We start from the raw sequence: 16,922 nt of genomic DNA on the forward strand, positions 1-16,922 counted from the left end.
GAAGAGGGTAGGTTTAGATTAGATGTTAGGAAGAAACTACTGTGAGAGCGGTGAAGCGCTGGAACAGGTTGCCCAGAGAAGTTGTGAGCTCCCCATCCCTGGAAGTGTTCAAGCCAAGGCTGGATGGTGCTTGGGCAACGTGGCCTAGTGGAATGTTCTCTGCCCGTGGCAGGGGAGTTGGAACTAGGTGATCTAAGGTTCCATTCCAATGCAAACATTCTATGATTCTATGCTTAGCCCACCAAATGTAGTTAAAATAAATGGCAGCTGATGATCTAATCTCTGTAATCTCACTGGATTGTCTTGTAGGCATGTCAAGTTAAATTTGGTCTAGAAGTCTCTGGGTCTTAGTTTCCCATTTGTAAAATCAAGTCATGCCTCTGCTTCACAAATATTTTGTAAAAATAAATTCCTTCATGTGTATTATAGTCTTTTATACTGTAGAGCCAAGCACAACAGAGGAATCTGTAAAGAACTAAATTATTCCCCATAGACAAGATGATTTGGATAATGTTTAGTAAGTAAAACGTGAAATTAGTCTTTGAGCAGGGAGATTAAAATGAAATAGCCTTATCTTGTCTTATGAGAAGCCCTGCTGAAAATAATTCTGATGAAATCACAATGCCTGCCTGTTAAAGTAAAAATAAGAGTTGCACACATGACATTGATCTGTCCTAAAAGCTGTTTCACTTAATCTTGCCAATTTTCCTTGGTTATATTTGAATGAAGAATTTATTTTAAAATTTTATTTTGAGGGTCATGCAATTCAAGTTTCCATTTTTTTGCAGTAATATGGATATTTCATTGTTTTAATGCTTCATTGAAATGGGCTGTTGCTGGGTCAAGAAGTAGAAATGTGAAACTAGTTGAAATTTCATTGAAAAGCAAAATACTTGTAATACAAATTAAGCTTTTTAAAATGTCAACCTTGTTTAGTGTATGTCAAGGGTTAGAGAGTAATTTATGGTGTCCATGAAGACAAGAATTTCTATACATCTCTTATGAATCTGATTGACAGTAGCTTAAAAGGCTGGTTAATATGGAATGAACAAAAAAGTCTTTAAAAAAAGTTTAAAAAGTCTTAATGCTGGTCAGAGAGTATAAGTCAGGCATCTAATGCATACTTGAAAGGCTAGATGGTTTGTCAATCAAACCCTTTCTTCTGACAAACAACAAGGACAATGGGAATTTCTTTCCCTTGTATCTCTTAGGAAATACAACTTATTCTCTTTGCCTTTGTTTACACTATCTACTTTTCAAACTGGAGAATATTCCTGGGGCACTTGGGGAATGTTGAAGATTTTCATTTAAACAAGTGAAAGATCTTGTTCATAGCTAATAATGAAAGTAGGAGAACTTCTGATTTTTTAGGAGTGCAGTGTTCCTAGAGATTTCTTGTGTCTTACAAATCCCACTCGTATTTTCATAGCACCAGTTGGAGTTTGTGCACAAATTTGGCAAAAATTAAGTCAAGCTTATGGCTTGATTTAATATGGGCTTTAGCTTATAGAAGATGCATGACCTCTTCATATTTGGGTATTTTAATTAATGCAGCTTCTCTGAACAAAAGCACTGTGATATCGAATAAGCTCTGAACAGCCCCTAAAATATCACAGAAATGTGCCATCTTTCCAGTGTTATTCACACGGCATAGATCTGTATGCTGTCCCATGCTCTGAAGAACACAAAATTCAGCTTATTTTTTTTCTCATATAAATGTAAACATTTCAGTAAAATTACTCTGAAGAAAAGAAATCCCTCTTTGCCTCTTTTTATTCTCCACTATCAAGCCTTTACTACCAGTTTGGAGGAGCCAGTTTGCTTTCCCATTAGCTTACTGACCAGAGGTTTGTTATTTTGTCTCCTCTATTTTCTGTGTGTATCATAGATCTTCCTGTTTTCTCATTCAGTGAGGTGTTCAGCTTGCGATTTTAGTTGGTGTGTAAGATTTTATTTGGATCCTCTTCTAGCAGTAAATATTTTGATTTTACCTCTCCAGGACAAGGTCAGTTTCCACTGAGAGATGACTAATCCCAGAAAACTGCCCTTTGCCTTTTCATTCCATATTGTTCCAAATACTGAATAATATCTTTCTTTTATACTGCTCCTGTAAAAGGAACCATTTCAGGCCTCATGTTTCTTCAGTGTATTCATCAATCACTTCCATCATTCTGTTTGAACAGTAGTTAGGATTAATCATAATCTGACCATAGAATTCCCTATATATGTTCATAGTCTACTGGAAAACAATTATCGAAATTTTAAAAATCTGTATGTAAAGTGTGGGTGTCTAGAAAAAAATCAGAAAAGAGAACTCAGTAATATATGGCTGAAGACATAATGACATATTCAAAATTTGAAAATTACTTTTGTTCAGTGTCCAGTAACACCTAATAAGCTTAACACTTAATAAGTGGTAAAAATCTGGTCCTAAAATGATTTTGGCTTCAAATGATTTTTTGCTTTTTTCTTCCCACTGACTGCAAATGAGTGATTCCCTGTGTGGAATACTACATTAGTCATACTTAAATTTTGTCGAGGTGAATCCCACCATCAGTGCTGCTTGTTTTAAAAATCGTGTTAATGAGTAGTGTCTGGAGTTATCAAATTCCTTGTGCTCAGTTTTCTTTCCCTTTCAGAGGTGGTCTCAGTATAACAAGAAAAATTTATTCGGTTGTTTTGAACTGACTTTAGTCCTAATTCAGATGGCCATAAAGCATTCTCTTAAGACCTCACGTGTTCAGCTCAGTGTAAAAGTGCTGTTTGAATAAGACTGCATTTCTGAAAAAGGAAGATGCATGTTGTAATAGGATTATTTAATCCTCAAATACCTTATTGAGCATTTTCTGAAGTACACAATTCTAGATACCTTTTTTTTCTTTTTCTGGAACTGGATCATTTTTAAGGTACCTTCCAACCCAAGCCATTCCTGTGAATGTTTTTATAATAACTTCATTAATATATTCCCTATTAATTCAATTAAAGCAATTCTCTGTTCTTCAGATTAGATTTAAAACATTCTTTTTATTAAACCAACCAATGTATTTCATTGCTTTCTTTTTTTTTTTTCTCTCCTACTTTAACCTTATGGATATTGTTTAGAATAACAGGTCAAAATCAATTCCTTAAGTATTGTTTTATAACCAGTTTGAGCTATTGGTTCATGGTTTAGTTTTCTCTTATGTGTTTATTTAGAGACACTGAATAATGTATGTTGCACCCTTAGAGGATAAAAGGTATTTTAGACGAAAGACACTGTGGAAACCCTACATCTATAAATCAGATCACATGTGATTTGAAATCTATTTAAAGCAGGCAAATATTTCAGAGACCATTCAAATGGCATGTGCCAATGTATATTGTACAGAACTCAGATTATGTAATTAGTAATAAAACACATGCAGGAAAAAAACCAGCAGCAGTATACTTTCCCACATCATAGAGAATAAGTTGTCTTCATAAAACTGCTGAAGTTTCAGGGAAAGGCTATGAGTTATATACATTCTCACCAGCAGTAAGTGTAGTAGGTGCAGTACCTCATATCTCCACTGGTGATTCATGGGACACTGCCTGGTGTTCATGGGACACTGAAAGGAATACAGTTCCTAAATTGTTAACGGCTGCTGTGCTTTGCATTCCCTGCTTCCTTCATTACAGCTTGGCGAATTCATTCCCTTTGCTGTACCTTAGTCCTCTGTGTACATTTGGGTTTCTGCTGGTGGTTCCACATTCTGCATGCTTTCCTCAAAGTGGAGCAATGTGCTTTCCCATAAATGCTAAAGGTTATGGGTCAGCCTCCTACAGGCTGTGTGTTCTTGAGAAACAGGCTCTTTCTGTTGGTGATAAATCATGTTTTGATGTCATTGTTCTGAAATGTTCTTCATGTTGTAATACTGAGTTGAAATGTACTCCCGTAAGAGTTAGCTTTTCATATTGGGCTGGAAAATCTTCATCTTTGTGTAGCAATTTGTTTTATTATAACCAATGGCTTTTAATTGTACCTCCCATAATGAAGAGCTGACTTAATACTCTGTGCTAATCTTGTTATGACTTTAAAAAGGTAAGTAATTTCTCTAACAATTCCTAACAGTCATGGTAAAGTGTTAAAGGGTTTCTCAGTTCTCTTTTTTCATTTTTTTTTCACAATAATTTTTCACTTGTAGCATGAAATTTTCTTTGTGTCTTTTTCTATTTTACCTGTAAATAAATTTTTTGTGGACAGATTTTTATTTGCAGCAAAACATATCACGTAATTTTAAATTAATCCAATTTAGTCTAGTCATTGACTTCATTTTTCAGATCAATCGTGACAGATAGATACAAGCTGTCAGCAGAACTCTTTGTTTTACCATTCCCTTAATTTATTTTTGAGTACTTTATTTCACATTCTGTTTATAGCTTCAGCCTATGGGTGAAAGCTTACTCTGCATTCCGCATGATGAAGTTTTATCTTCAAGAACATAAAAATCCAGTTTGCTTAAAAAACAGAGTAATGTGAACTGAATGCTTTGGGTTTGATTACGTTCTGTCTGAACTATGCTGGAAAATAGTACTGGCTGGTAGCCCAGTATATCTTTTGCCAAGACAGATTGTGATCAAAGAGGCTGTAGAGTGGACAAACAATAAATCTATACTTTCCCTGTGAAAGGAAAGACAGACATAGGTTGTTATTTCTGTAACTGCCTGTGAATGAGAAGAATTATAGTAAATACTACTAGTAATAACTCTCCTCAGTTAGTCGTTATACTATATGTAATGTAATATGGATTCTTCACTTAACAGTAGCTGTGAAAAGAATGCAGATTTTTTGTAAATGTCACAAATAGCAAAGTAGTAAAACATACAAATAATAAATATGATAAAAGGCAATTAAAGCACACAACCCCATTTATACAAAGCTCCATTGCTGCTAAAACTGTATGTGTTAGGAAACTGGTGGGTTTTATTCAAAATCATTTTACTGGAGTTTTGATTAAAAATAACGTTTAGGATAAGAATGTGCAACTCATATTAAACAGAAGTATTATGTAATGACTAATTTTGATGTCAGTTATGTTAAAACATGGTTTGTATTCTGCAGCTGTGAGTATAGGTTGGGAAACGATCAAGTCTAGCTGATCAAGCCTTTTATTTTATTATCATGGATTCCTCTTCCACAGCTGCTTTTAAAATTTGTGGGAAGCAAATTATTTCTCATACTGCATATGTTACCCATCAGGTGAGTGATAATGTGGAAACTGTAGGCTGGGTGTAAGAAATCAAAAAGTAAATATAAAGTCCTCTGTGTGCACAGAATTAAAAAAATGACCTGTAAGAGGCTGTATGTGAAGCCAGCTGTCTTTTGTTGCCATTGTCATTTGGACATTGTAAGAGCAAAACTTTGTCGACACGTTTTTTATATTAGAAGATTTGATCTGCAAATCTCAGCTGCTCTGTTCATTATAAATCTCTTGTTTTTGTCCATACACTAGCTCCACTATAGGTTGGAAGGGCTTAAAGATGAACTGAGGAGGAATAGAGGCTACAACTCGAGAGTAACTATTACTGCTCAAAGGAGCTGTTTTCCATTCGCAAACATTGCTTTGCGCTATGGGTTTGGGCTCCTTCTGTTCCTCCACTTTGTTGAAGACTCTCTCTTGACTTCCATTTTACTTCTTTAGCACTGTCTTTGTCTGCTAACATTTTTCCTCCTCTCTAGTAGCTTTTTATCTGTGTCCTTTGGATCACATATTTTACTTAGTTTGTTTTAGTAGATTGTTTCAAATGTTTGTGTTTTGTATTTTTTGGTTTTTTGCCTTTTTCTTTAGGACTGTGTTATCGCACTGAGTTTCATTCCACAGTTTGCTGAATCGCTTGGTTATTTTGCAGCAGGCCCCTTCCTCATTTTCTCTTTTCATATGTTTTTCAGTGAGAAATAAGAGAGCCTCTTCCATTTTAAACAGTAGTCTTACACACATAGACCCATGTCTTTTGCACACACCATCTTCTGCCTTGCCACATCCATCCTGCTTCTCTATTTCTCTCTCTCCCTCTCTCTCTTAATCTGTGCTTCTCTTTTTTTTGTGCTTTCTTTCCTACCATTATACCATCTTTTTGGTCCAGAATTGTCCTTTGGTAAATTATAGGTAAATATTTACTTCTTTCTGAGAGAGTTGATATTATACCTTTGAAATCTGATCAAACAACTCTGGGCCAAATTTGGGCATCATTAATATTTTGTTTGCAGTTTTCTTGTATAGTATTTTTGGTGGGAAGGGGGGAGGGCTTGGGTTTTTTCTGTTTGTTTTTGTTAAACAAGAGTTTTTTTCAGGGAAGGACACCATAACCCACTCTAAGTTGCAACATTACTTTCCATAAGTTTTTCCATTACAATAAGTAGACTGTGTTGCGCTGTAGAATCCAATTTTTTTATGTGAATATACATTTGGGGCAAGCTGCTGTGGAACAGAAGAAAGAGGTTTAGAGGCTGGGGCACAGTTGGTTTCAGCCTTTAATGGTTATTCCTTTCTGAAGACAGTTTTTGGGGGGTCAAGCATGTACCGTTCTTCATCAGTTGTTAGATCATACATATTCACCTTCTAGGCAGTTTTTCTGTAACTGCAAATTCCAAATGAGGTCTGAAAGATAATCTGGATTCACTTCTTTCACTTCTTTGCTCTTTCAGCAGAGACAAACGTTCTGCTGGGAAATTACACCCTCGGCATCATCTGTGCTATTCCACTTCTTTCACCACATGTACACGCTTTTACTTCGTTAATACTCTCACTGAAATTTGTCAGTAAAGTAAAAAAGGGAAGGACTCCATTCTTACTCAGTTTGTTTTCTTGTGGTTTACTTTAGTTGGGGTTTTGTCCACACAAAATGTTTATTATTCAAGTGCTGCCAGTTCAGTCAGCTGGCATGCCAGTAGTTCATCCAAAAATTTGCAGCTTCAGCGTTATTACACTTTGTGCTATCTTTCCAAACCTGAGAAGAATTAACAAGAGCTGATGCCTCAGTATAGATAACATTTAAACTGTGTTGTGTTTGCAGTGCTGATACTCTTCAAAAAACCAATTGTTTTTTAAATCTTCATGGTAAACAGATGGAACTTTAAATGTCCAGTTTTACTAGAATATTAGACCGGTATGAATTGTCGAATTTCCCTGAAATCAGACTACCTGGAATAGCACAGTGGCAGCTAAGCATCAAGGAATTTATTGAGAGACCATTTGCCATTCTCACACAGTTCCTTTTAAAGTAGAATTGCACTGTAAAATTTATACTGAACATTCCATTTTTTTAACCAAACAGGAACAGCTGAATAAATTTATCTGGCTCGAGCCAGGAGCTCTTTATACAATTGTGAATTGCTTATCCAATCGTGAAGAATTCTTATTAAACATTTTCAGAACCAACACAATTGAAATTGAATATTGAATACTTTAAACTCATTCCATAATAGCTGAATATATCAACAATAGAGTTTTAAATCAAGTCATGATAATATATGTTAGTTATGTTAGTGTTCTGCCTAATCATAGGACTTAGATTCAGAGCTACTGTAATTACAACTGTATAAGAAAATGTGGATTTTTTTTGTTGAAAACTTAAGCTTAATACGTGACTTTAAACACTGTTCTTTGATTTTTTTTCCCTATTACTATCCTTAGGCCATGTTGTTTCTTATGGGAAGGGTGTGGAATCAAATTGCTTGTATCAGATCCTGACCATCAGCTACTACTCTTGTGCATAAATATTCCTATCTCATGCAAAATATGTAAGAATGTTGCTGAAAATATGTACAGCCTCTGTCTTAGATCCCAGGAGCTTGCCCATTTTATCTCTGTATTTTGCATTCTTGTTAACTTCTGTAGCTCATAGAGTCTGTGCTCTCTCTGCAGGTCCAGTCTAGGTGCAGCAGCAAGGAGAACATCCTCAGAGCAAGTAAGTAGTGCAACTTCATAGCTCTAGTGAGAAACTAAGACTGCTCAGGAGATAGCAAGTGATAGTCAGATCAGAGGTGTATGGTTGGGACGTAAGTGGGTTTGCAGATGGAATTTAATAACTTAAGGCAGTGAAATTCAGTCCGAAGATAAAAGTGTAAATAGCTCCTACTGTTCATGTGTTAATGGAGAGTCATCTTTTAATTTATTCTTCCAAGTTGTTTTTCTAATGACATGGAGGTCTGTGTTGTTTGTGGTAATGTATTGTTGTAAATGATCATATGTGTCCAGGTTTTATGGACAAGAATTAATACTCAAAGACAATGAAAATGGAAATTCTCAAATTGACTATACATGATTTTTACTTTCATGAACATTAATCTGAATTTTGGATTACATAAAACCAAACCAAAAAATGCAAATATTAAGAATTCAGATTTGTCCAAATGATGTGTTCTTTCATTTGCACAATTCTTTTCCTTTGTTTTATGGGAATTTTTCTAGTGTAAAATTTGATCCACCATATATGTGTGTGTGGTGGGGGTGTATACATATATGTGTAATGACAGGAATAGGAAGTTGTTTTGGTGATAAAAGAGAAGGCTGTCAGGAATTTTCTGCCTTATGCAACCAATTGACTTAGTTGCTTCTAAGCTAGAGGATTATTTTGCCATACAGCATGCAGCTTAATGTAAGTAGTTATTTTTAGAGCCATCTGACATTTATTTTCACATTAGTGAAAGATAACTTGGGAAAGTGTGAGGGGTTGTTTAATGTCACTTACTTGTAATTAAAAAGTACCATTTAGTAATTTTAGAACTTAAAAAATCATTGTTTGTCTCTTGGGTCTGTTTAAATGTGTGATACCTCTAATAGAAGAGTTAGTATTTGTTTGTTGGAGGAAACAGGGTGAGAGAAGGGTTAGTAGTTACACTTGGATCTTTCTTCCTTTCTTCATTAAGGTTATTCATGCTAGTGTTAAACCTAGAGATGATTTATTTTCTTGGCCTCTCTTGCAGTAATAATGGGGTTTACTTTTGGTGTTAGAGCAAAGCTGTTAGAGATTAGGAAATTTTATTTGTGTTGAGGAAAGCAGATTTTTCAGAGATTTCTCAGATTTTAACAGAAACTTTGGCTTAAGCAAATGTATTAGGGACAGACTTGCGAATCTGAAGGTAATGCTCTGGGCACCATTCAGAGCATTCAAAGCCTCTGAATTCATTCTCTTTTTAAGGGTTAAAGAAGTAAAATGTTAGTCTTTGAAATAGCTTACAGTGAATTTAAGGTCGCACTAAAACACAAAAGCATCTAATGGCTGCAACATCAAGGTTGTTCACTGCCACACAATTCCCTCAGCTTTAATTCCTGTGACATATTTTTTCCTACCATCTTTCTTCATTTTTCCCAGCTTATAAGAAAACGTGAGGAAAATGTGTGGAATCTGCTGGACCTGCAGGATTTACAATGCTGCTAAGCAGGGTATCTTTTTATATACACAGGAAGGGTATGGGAAGTTTGACTTTATCCTTTTCCTTTTTGATGAGGTTGTTAACAAAATACAGGCATAATAATTGGAAATGCAAGCTTGCTAGAGAGATTCCTGTTGTTAGAACGAGGAGTGCAGTTTTTTTCATTAGTTACGCTTTTATCTTACAATAGTTAAATTTGGATCACTTCTCCCTAGTTTGCTAATGAGAAAGTGAGGTGTAAGAGTGTGCAAAATCGTCATATAATTAGAATATACCTCATTGGCTGTTTCTGTCTTCCACAGAATGCCAACTGCAATCTTAAGGAAAGGAATTTAGTCAATTAAAAATTATTTGTAATTGACAAATTCACAGTGCCTGGTTTTGTCATTGTGTTATATTCTCAATACATACAAAGAGATTGTTCAAAAAGTTTCTTCCAGAATCTTTCTTAGGAAAATTAGGTGGGCGGTTTTACTTGTCTCTACTTCTTCCTCTGAAAGATAGTTACTGTGTTAACAGCAAAAAATAGTCAATGAACAATTTCCCACATAAAAAGGCAAGCATGTGTTAGTGCTGAAGGAAGTATCAGATGTACAGATTAATTAGGAAACCTTCTCTTCTGAAGGAAGAGCTTATATTGTGTGATTGTTTTACTATTTTTTAGTTATTTTTTATTAGAAGACTACACTTAAAGCAATAATCTATTTTTTTTCTGGAATTTGAAGGCATGTGCAGCAGCAAATGGGATATTTAGGTAGCTACTGCAAAGCAAAATCATGTCATTAACAATTAGTTCCTATTATTTGTTAATGCTTTCTTATAATTTATGTTGCCTTAGGAATGTCATTACATATCACATATAGAACATCATCCACTTTGGCTCTCATAAATACTTTCTTGTTCTAGGTAAATCCTTTCAAGATATTCTGCAACTGTAATTGTCTTAATCTTTTGGTTTGTATCTGTTACTCTAGTTTATGTAGTCGTGCAATAGTTCTCTTTTCAGTTGCTTATCTTCACTTCTAAAATCCTTCAAAGCTTGTCTCCTTGTTTACTCTCTCAGTAAGTATCATGAAATCAAACATGCTGCTGGCTTCATTTTCAAACAACGTCTGTGATATTTTCTCCCTGCCTGTCCCTCATAATTGGGAAAAGTAAGCTTCCATTAAGCTGTCCTGCTGCCTTCACTCAAATTATACATTTGAACAACACTTTGCTATGGTGACTACAAAATCTTGACAATAGGTAGGATGCCCGCTAGCTGGAAACACTGTCTGCTGTCCTGACTGCCCAGTGATTTCATTGTGCTGTCTCTGTTCTCCTTTCAAACCTTTTTCCCATCTCACTCTTGGATTGCAGACTGGCACAATGTCCATTTTTATGTTTTATCTGTGCACGGCACAGAGCATATTGAGATGTATTTGTGGAGAACAGAATGGAGTGAATTGTCCTGAGTTCATAGTTCATGGAACTGAATTAGCCTCAGATTGTCATCTTCAATGTAAAATACTGAATCATCTTGAAGGGTTTCTGTTTTGGATTAACCGATCCTTTTGTGCACATCAACACTTCTGGTATGTTTTTCCTTATAAATAAGGATATACTCTTCTGTGAACTTTTTCAACTGTAAACTGCAGTTTGTTTTAAATCTCTCTTGATTCTAATTGAATACAGTGCTTTCCCAGTGTCTGACATGAATGCTCAATGATGATAATTAACTAATTTAATTTACTCCGAAGTGCCAGATTAGTTTCAGTAAAGTGGTTTAAATTAACATCACTATGTGAATCTGCACATTGTAGCTTATGTAAACTTGGTTCTTTCTCATTGCAGGTCACAGTGCTGTTGACATTACCAAGGTAGCAAGAAGACACCGCATGTCTCCATTCCCATTGACATCTATGGACAAGGCCTTCATCACAGTTCTGGAGATGACCCCAGTGCTTGGAACAGAAATCATCAATTACAGAGGTATTTTAAGTTGGATATTTTGTGAGGATTAGGGTGGTTATTTCCATATTTGACAACTTACTTTCTCTTTTACTAATATTGTGAGGTATCTGAAACAGTACTTTCCCCAGGAGAAACTGCTTTAGAAAATGCCAATAGTATGGGAAATCTCCTTTCAAAGTAAGGAGAATGTCAGCTGAACTCAGTGCTGCTCCCTGAAGGAGTCTGTAATGGGACTCTTAATAAAATGTGTAAATGAATTTTCTTCTGGTTTGTGTTATTTGCAGCAAACATACTATACTCAACCATAATTTGCCTCAGTGGTTAACAGTAGACTTTTGTACATGCCAAGTAGCTCCAATTTGTACGGTGATTGGCTCACTTTGTTCTTTTACTGTGGGAGATTCTCACTAACACCCTTTCCAATCTGAGCTTAATGATCAAAGGAAAGTGATTATTGATTCCAGGTCACTTTTCCCCATGTCTATATCTTTAGCAGTTTGTCTCAGTGTGTTTTTCCAGTATCTACTTAGCCTACTAGACATTCTAGAATTTTCCCCTTCTCATAAACACAGCAATTCCTTTTCTATTCTAATCATTTCTAATCATTTTCTATTCTAAATCATTTGATCATTTTCTTACTTTCTTTTGTTGTTTGATTTATCAAAACTTTGTAATTAAAGGGTAACTGGTTTTGATTTATACAGTCTTTATACAAAGACACTAAACAGCAGGCAAAATACCAGATTTTGTGACTGTGTCTATACTCATAAGTAAGTAGGGATAGGTGAAGCCATTTTCTGGCCTTAAAAGGAATTAGCAGGGCACCTCTCAAGTTTATTAGCTAAATGATCCTTCCTCATAAAATATGTGTGTTCATAATGCCTGTTAGGTGCCTCCCTTGCTTCTGCTATCCCTTACAGCAAGCTTAGCCATTATCTGGGAGAATGTTCTTGATGCAAAACGATGACAGGAGGCATGCTGAGAAATAAACCTAAAGTAGGTAAGGGTGAGGAAACCTCTTCTAGGGATTCTTCAAGATTGTTCAAAGGTAAGGTGGTGAGCACAAAGATAGTGAAACTATGAGCCTCAAGAAGCAAAAGCTTTAGGACATCGATGGACTACAGATAGCAGAGAAGTCCAGATGATTTCTGAATAGAATGTTCTGTCTTCTGGCTTGAAAGTTCAAAGTTTTCATACTCTTCACCAAATCTTTGTGCTGCCATAAACTTTCAAGATGTCTTTGTATTGACATCCTGATTTAGCAGCCTGTGTGTATTATCACACCTATTAGCTTCAGAAATATAGTCTTGATTTAATGTTCACATAAGTGTATCAATAATGAAGATATTAACAAAGACATATTCCTTCATATTTTTGCAGTGTCGTGCAAAATTGTATCTCACAATTTCTTTTTCAAGAAGTATACACTTATTTTAGCACTGTAAGATTTTCAAGTGTATCATATGAAATTTCAGGATTTAGCCTATAGGAGACATCCTAAAGGACACATCTGTGTCTGTGATACTGTAAATTCAATTCTCTTAATCTACGGATAAAAATCTCAAGATGAAAACTCATTTTCAGAATTTCCTAAGTGATCACCATAATGTTATCCAGACAAGTATATAGGATTGTTTTGTCTAGGCATATATATATGTATTTGTGTGTGTGTGTGCATGTGTGCACACACATGCATGTTTGATAAAAGGTGTTAATTTTGAAGAATGCAATGAATTAAGATTGAGTTTTTCATTTAGTTATGGATTCATTTATTTTTCAGTTCACATACCTCTATTTTGGGAAAATAATAAAAATGTAGTCCTGGAGGTCTGAAACTGTACTCAGAAAAGCACTGTTGTGCTATGTTTGTTTTCTTTGTGGTTTTGTGTCTTGAATTAACACTGAGCTCCTCAAAACTATCTTTCAGGTGCACAATCTCTCTGTAAGGAAAGTGAAATGTGTAAAGTTCTAGGATTGCAAATTGCCCAATTAATTTAACCTGATTCAGTTACATTACTAAACATATTGCATAGCATTCATCCTTATAAATAAAGCTGCCAAATGTTATTCTGTACAAATAGCGAGTACAGTCCTGATTTTAATCTTAAATCAAAGTATGCTGCAGTCTTTCAAATCTGTCTATTCTCTCCTAACATGAGGGGGAGGATAAGTAAAGTTATCTTTTAAACATGACTTTCACACTGGTAAATGTGTTGCTCAGTGACTCAATAGATCATTTAACCTCTTTCATATTAAAATAAAAAATGGACAGTCCTAAAACATTTTACAGAACTGCCGTAAACCAAAGGCATCCAAAGCGTATTTCCCACCTGCCATCATTGCTATCTGGTATGAAGCCCCCAATTAGCCTGTTATTCCAACTAAATTCAGTTACCCGAGCATAGCTCTGTATACATATAAGCTTTTAGACAACATGATTATGATGAAACTAAGAAGATGCCAAAGTTTAATTGCTAATAAAAGTCCAATGCAGAAGCAGTCTACACTTTTTGAGCTTAAGCATAGGCTTGAGCCTGAGAATAGAGCAGGTCAAGGCTAAGAGTCTAGCTGATTTTTTTGATAGCACTGACTTTTAATATCACAGTGAAGTGGTACCAGGGCAATATTTACAAAGTCCATCACCTTTAGTACAAGATCTGTCTTACTGCTGTGCCCAAGTATCAATACCCTGAGAAACCAAAGTTCTTCACAGAACTGTACCAGTTCCATCACCTAAGCTTTAGCAAATAACTACATTTGAAAAGTGAGTTTAATGTAATTCTCCATTTTGTGTTAAAAGCTATTGGCATCACAAGGGGTAGTTTGATGACATTAAAATAATTCAGAACATCTTTTTGAATTACAATTAATCAAAATAAGGTCAAGCTGTATTTTTAGAATAATTGCTTAAGTAAAAGAGGGTACAGAGGTACTTCAGATTGTCCTTTAGTTGCTGACTTGCTTCATTTTAAATGCCTAAGGCTGCTTCACCAAGTAATTCTAACATTTTTCTCCCTGTAATGAAATTCATTCCCATTACTGGCTGGCCATTTATTCCTTTCTTGGCATTCTGCCAAGAACATACTGTTAAACTTTGCTCTAATTGGTGTGATTTTGCATGCAGACAAGAAGCAAAAGGAAGACACAACATGCCTGCTAAAATTAGAAGCATCACTTTTGTATGAGAGTTCGTGCATCTTGGAACAAAGGATGTTTTTACTAGGCCTTTGATAGCTGCCTTTTCTGTGCTTTAATTTAAATGTCTGTTTCTGCATTCTTTTATTTGGTGTAAGTGTACAAGCTTCTGTGAGCTTTTAATAACTTGCATATTGTGTATCACTGGCAGTGATATGCAGTAATGCACAAGTGAACTAGTGTCCATCATAAAGGTGCTTTTCTAGTTGCTTTAACAGGTTTTATCAGCATTTTCATGGCAATAGTAATTTCAGAAATGCACCATGAATATTAAATTCAGGCTGAAAGTTAATACATATGGATCTGAACACAGTGATGTTATAGTTATGATAATTAATTGCTAGCTAAATCACTTTGTATTAATAAGTAAAATCTTCATTATAATACCACTTTACTGGAGCTGAACACTTCCAAATCGAGTAGGTGCACTTTTTAACAAAACCTGTCCATTTAGTGTGCAGTGTTAAGCCTTCTGCCTTCTCAGTGAATCCGGAACCCCACTGATTCCCCTGTCTGTAAAATAAGAAACATACTTTATGCATGTCTCTTTTTTGGCTTGTTTCAAAGACCATAATCTCTAAAGCACATATCCATGCAAATTCTCCTGGTAGAAATATTCTAGAAATATTCATGCTTCCCCTCAGTCCTTCATACTTGCAGCTGGATATTGCCTTCCTGTGCACCCTAGGAGCAGTGGCCTCTGTTATAAGCTGAGCATCCCTTGTACATCAAGCCCATCTCAGTAGTTCTGACCCATGTACCCCTTTCCAATCCAACTAATCACACATGTAATGAATATGGGGTTTTATGCTCACATTGTATGAAGGGGTAAGTTATATATTTTCCATTCTGTTCCACATCACACTGAAAAAAGGCTCTTGCTGGTGCCATAAAAGTACTAGCCACTTGACTGAGGGTGGAGTAATTCATATCGGTCTCTACAGGGAAGCTGAGCCAAATTACAACTCATCAGTCACAGTCACTAAGTGAAGGGAAAGAGTATGTTTCAAACAGCTATTAAAATATTTAGAACTATAAGAGTGTAAATTTACATAAATAATCCTGACACTTATGTTCACTCACCCTCCATTAAGCAGAAATGCTCTCAGGAATTAGGCAAAGCTAATCTATTGCAGAACTTTTTTGTCAATTTATGAAAACTTGTCCACTGTTGCTGTTGAGTCCTCAATCTATCACCTCTCACCTTTTGCACACAAGATTCACTTCTGCAATGTCATTTTAAAAGCTTTTAAAAAAGAAATTTTATAAAAATTCAAATAAAGGAAAATACATAATTTTAAGAGATCTCAGGAGAAAAACTTGTCTTAAAGAAGCAAATACTTATTTTTCTGTCTGATCCTGTATCCTTTTATCCAAACCTTTGGTTTGGGATACTTGGTATTCAAATCTACTGTCAGCAATTTAACCATAACCAGGAGCACAGACTTAATGAACAAATCCTTTATCAGTACTTTCAGACTCCAGTTTTTTTTCTTTTATGTAGAGGCAAAAATCAAAAGCCTGAGAGATCTGTGTTCCATACATACACATTTCACCTATCAGAGCACATGGCTGTTAACTTTTTTTCCCCTTTCACTAGCTCTAATGACATGGAGCATGGTCTTTTCTCTTTTCTAGATGGAATGGGCCGAGTCCTTGCTCAAGATGTATATGCAAAAGATAATCTACCACCATTTCCAGCATCAGTAAAAGATGGCTACGCTGTCAGAGGTAAATACTCACTTTGTAGACAGTGTCTGGAAAACCACTTCATAACATGTTAGTTCACCTGTTTTGGATGCAGCAATGGTTATTTGCCTTTAGATTTGATTCAGATCATTGCTGAAGTCACAGTTACGTAGATTGCAACTGTCTTGAAGGAGGGCCATAAAGCTGAGTTCAGATCTTTTAAGTGGATACAAGTCCACAAGTAAATGTACATCCGTGTGTGCTCGTAGACGTGCACCTCTGTTGCCAGTGCATTTCTTGCATTTCATTAAGAATTCAGGAGAATAATGGAACATCTGTTTCTAGATTACAGATTCTTTTTGTATTCTTTATTGTTGATTTAATGGGGATTTTCTTACATATCTATTACTTTCTTGAACTGTTACAGATCCAACTTCCTATTGTGAATATTTCATTGACTGCATTAGAGAATTTTCAAAAAAACTTACAAGAATGTCCTTTTATGGAGACACCTCAAAAGAAGAACTTTTAAAAGAACTTTAAAAATATTGCAGCTGCCGTATATGACCCTGAGATTAGCTCAGTTGGTTAGAACATGGTGCTAGTAACACCAAGGTTGTGGGTTCAACCTCTGTATGGGTCACTTACTTTAAAGCTGAACTCAATGATCCATGTGGGTCCCTTCCAACTC

At 35.5% G+C, this 16,922-nt stretch overlaps 1 protein-coding gene across 26 annotated transcripts in view; it reads left to right on the forward strand.

Moving 5' to 3' along the window:
• The window catches only part of GPHN (gephyrin), a 280,408-nt gene that overhangs the window by 220,119 nt on the left and 43,367 nt on the right, over window positions 1-16,922 (forward strand). For 14 of the 26 annotated variants that reach the window (XM_027894065.1, XM_027894070.1, XM_027894071.1 and 11 more), the window contains 4 exons: window positions 5,472-5,534; window positions 7,884-7,926; window positions 11,228-11,365; window positions 16,181-16,273. In XM_027894065.1, the coding sequence (XP_027749866.1) occupies window positions 5,472-5,534; window positions 7,884-7,926; window positions 11,228-11,365; window positions 16,181-16,273 (337 nt within the window). The remainder of the gene's footprint in view (window positions 1-5,471; window positions 5,535-7,883; window positions 7,927-11,227; window positions 11,366-16,180; window positions 16,274-16,922) is intronic. The other 12 variants (XM_027894069.1, XM_027894075.1, XM_027894078.1 and 9 more) reach the window with 1 other exon arrangement.

Source organism: Empidonax traillii, unplaced genomic scaffold (genome assembly GCF_003031625.1).
Source record: "Empidonax traillii isolate 1590-97213 ecotype Southwest subspecies unplaced genomic scaffold, ASM303162v1 scaffold415:size763157, whole genome shotgun sequence".
In the NCBI taxonomy this organism is placed as follows: domain Eukaryota; kingdom Metazoa; phylum Chordata; class Aves; order Passeriformes; family Tyrannidae; genus Empidonax; species Empidonax traillii.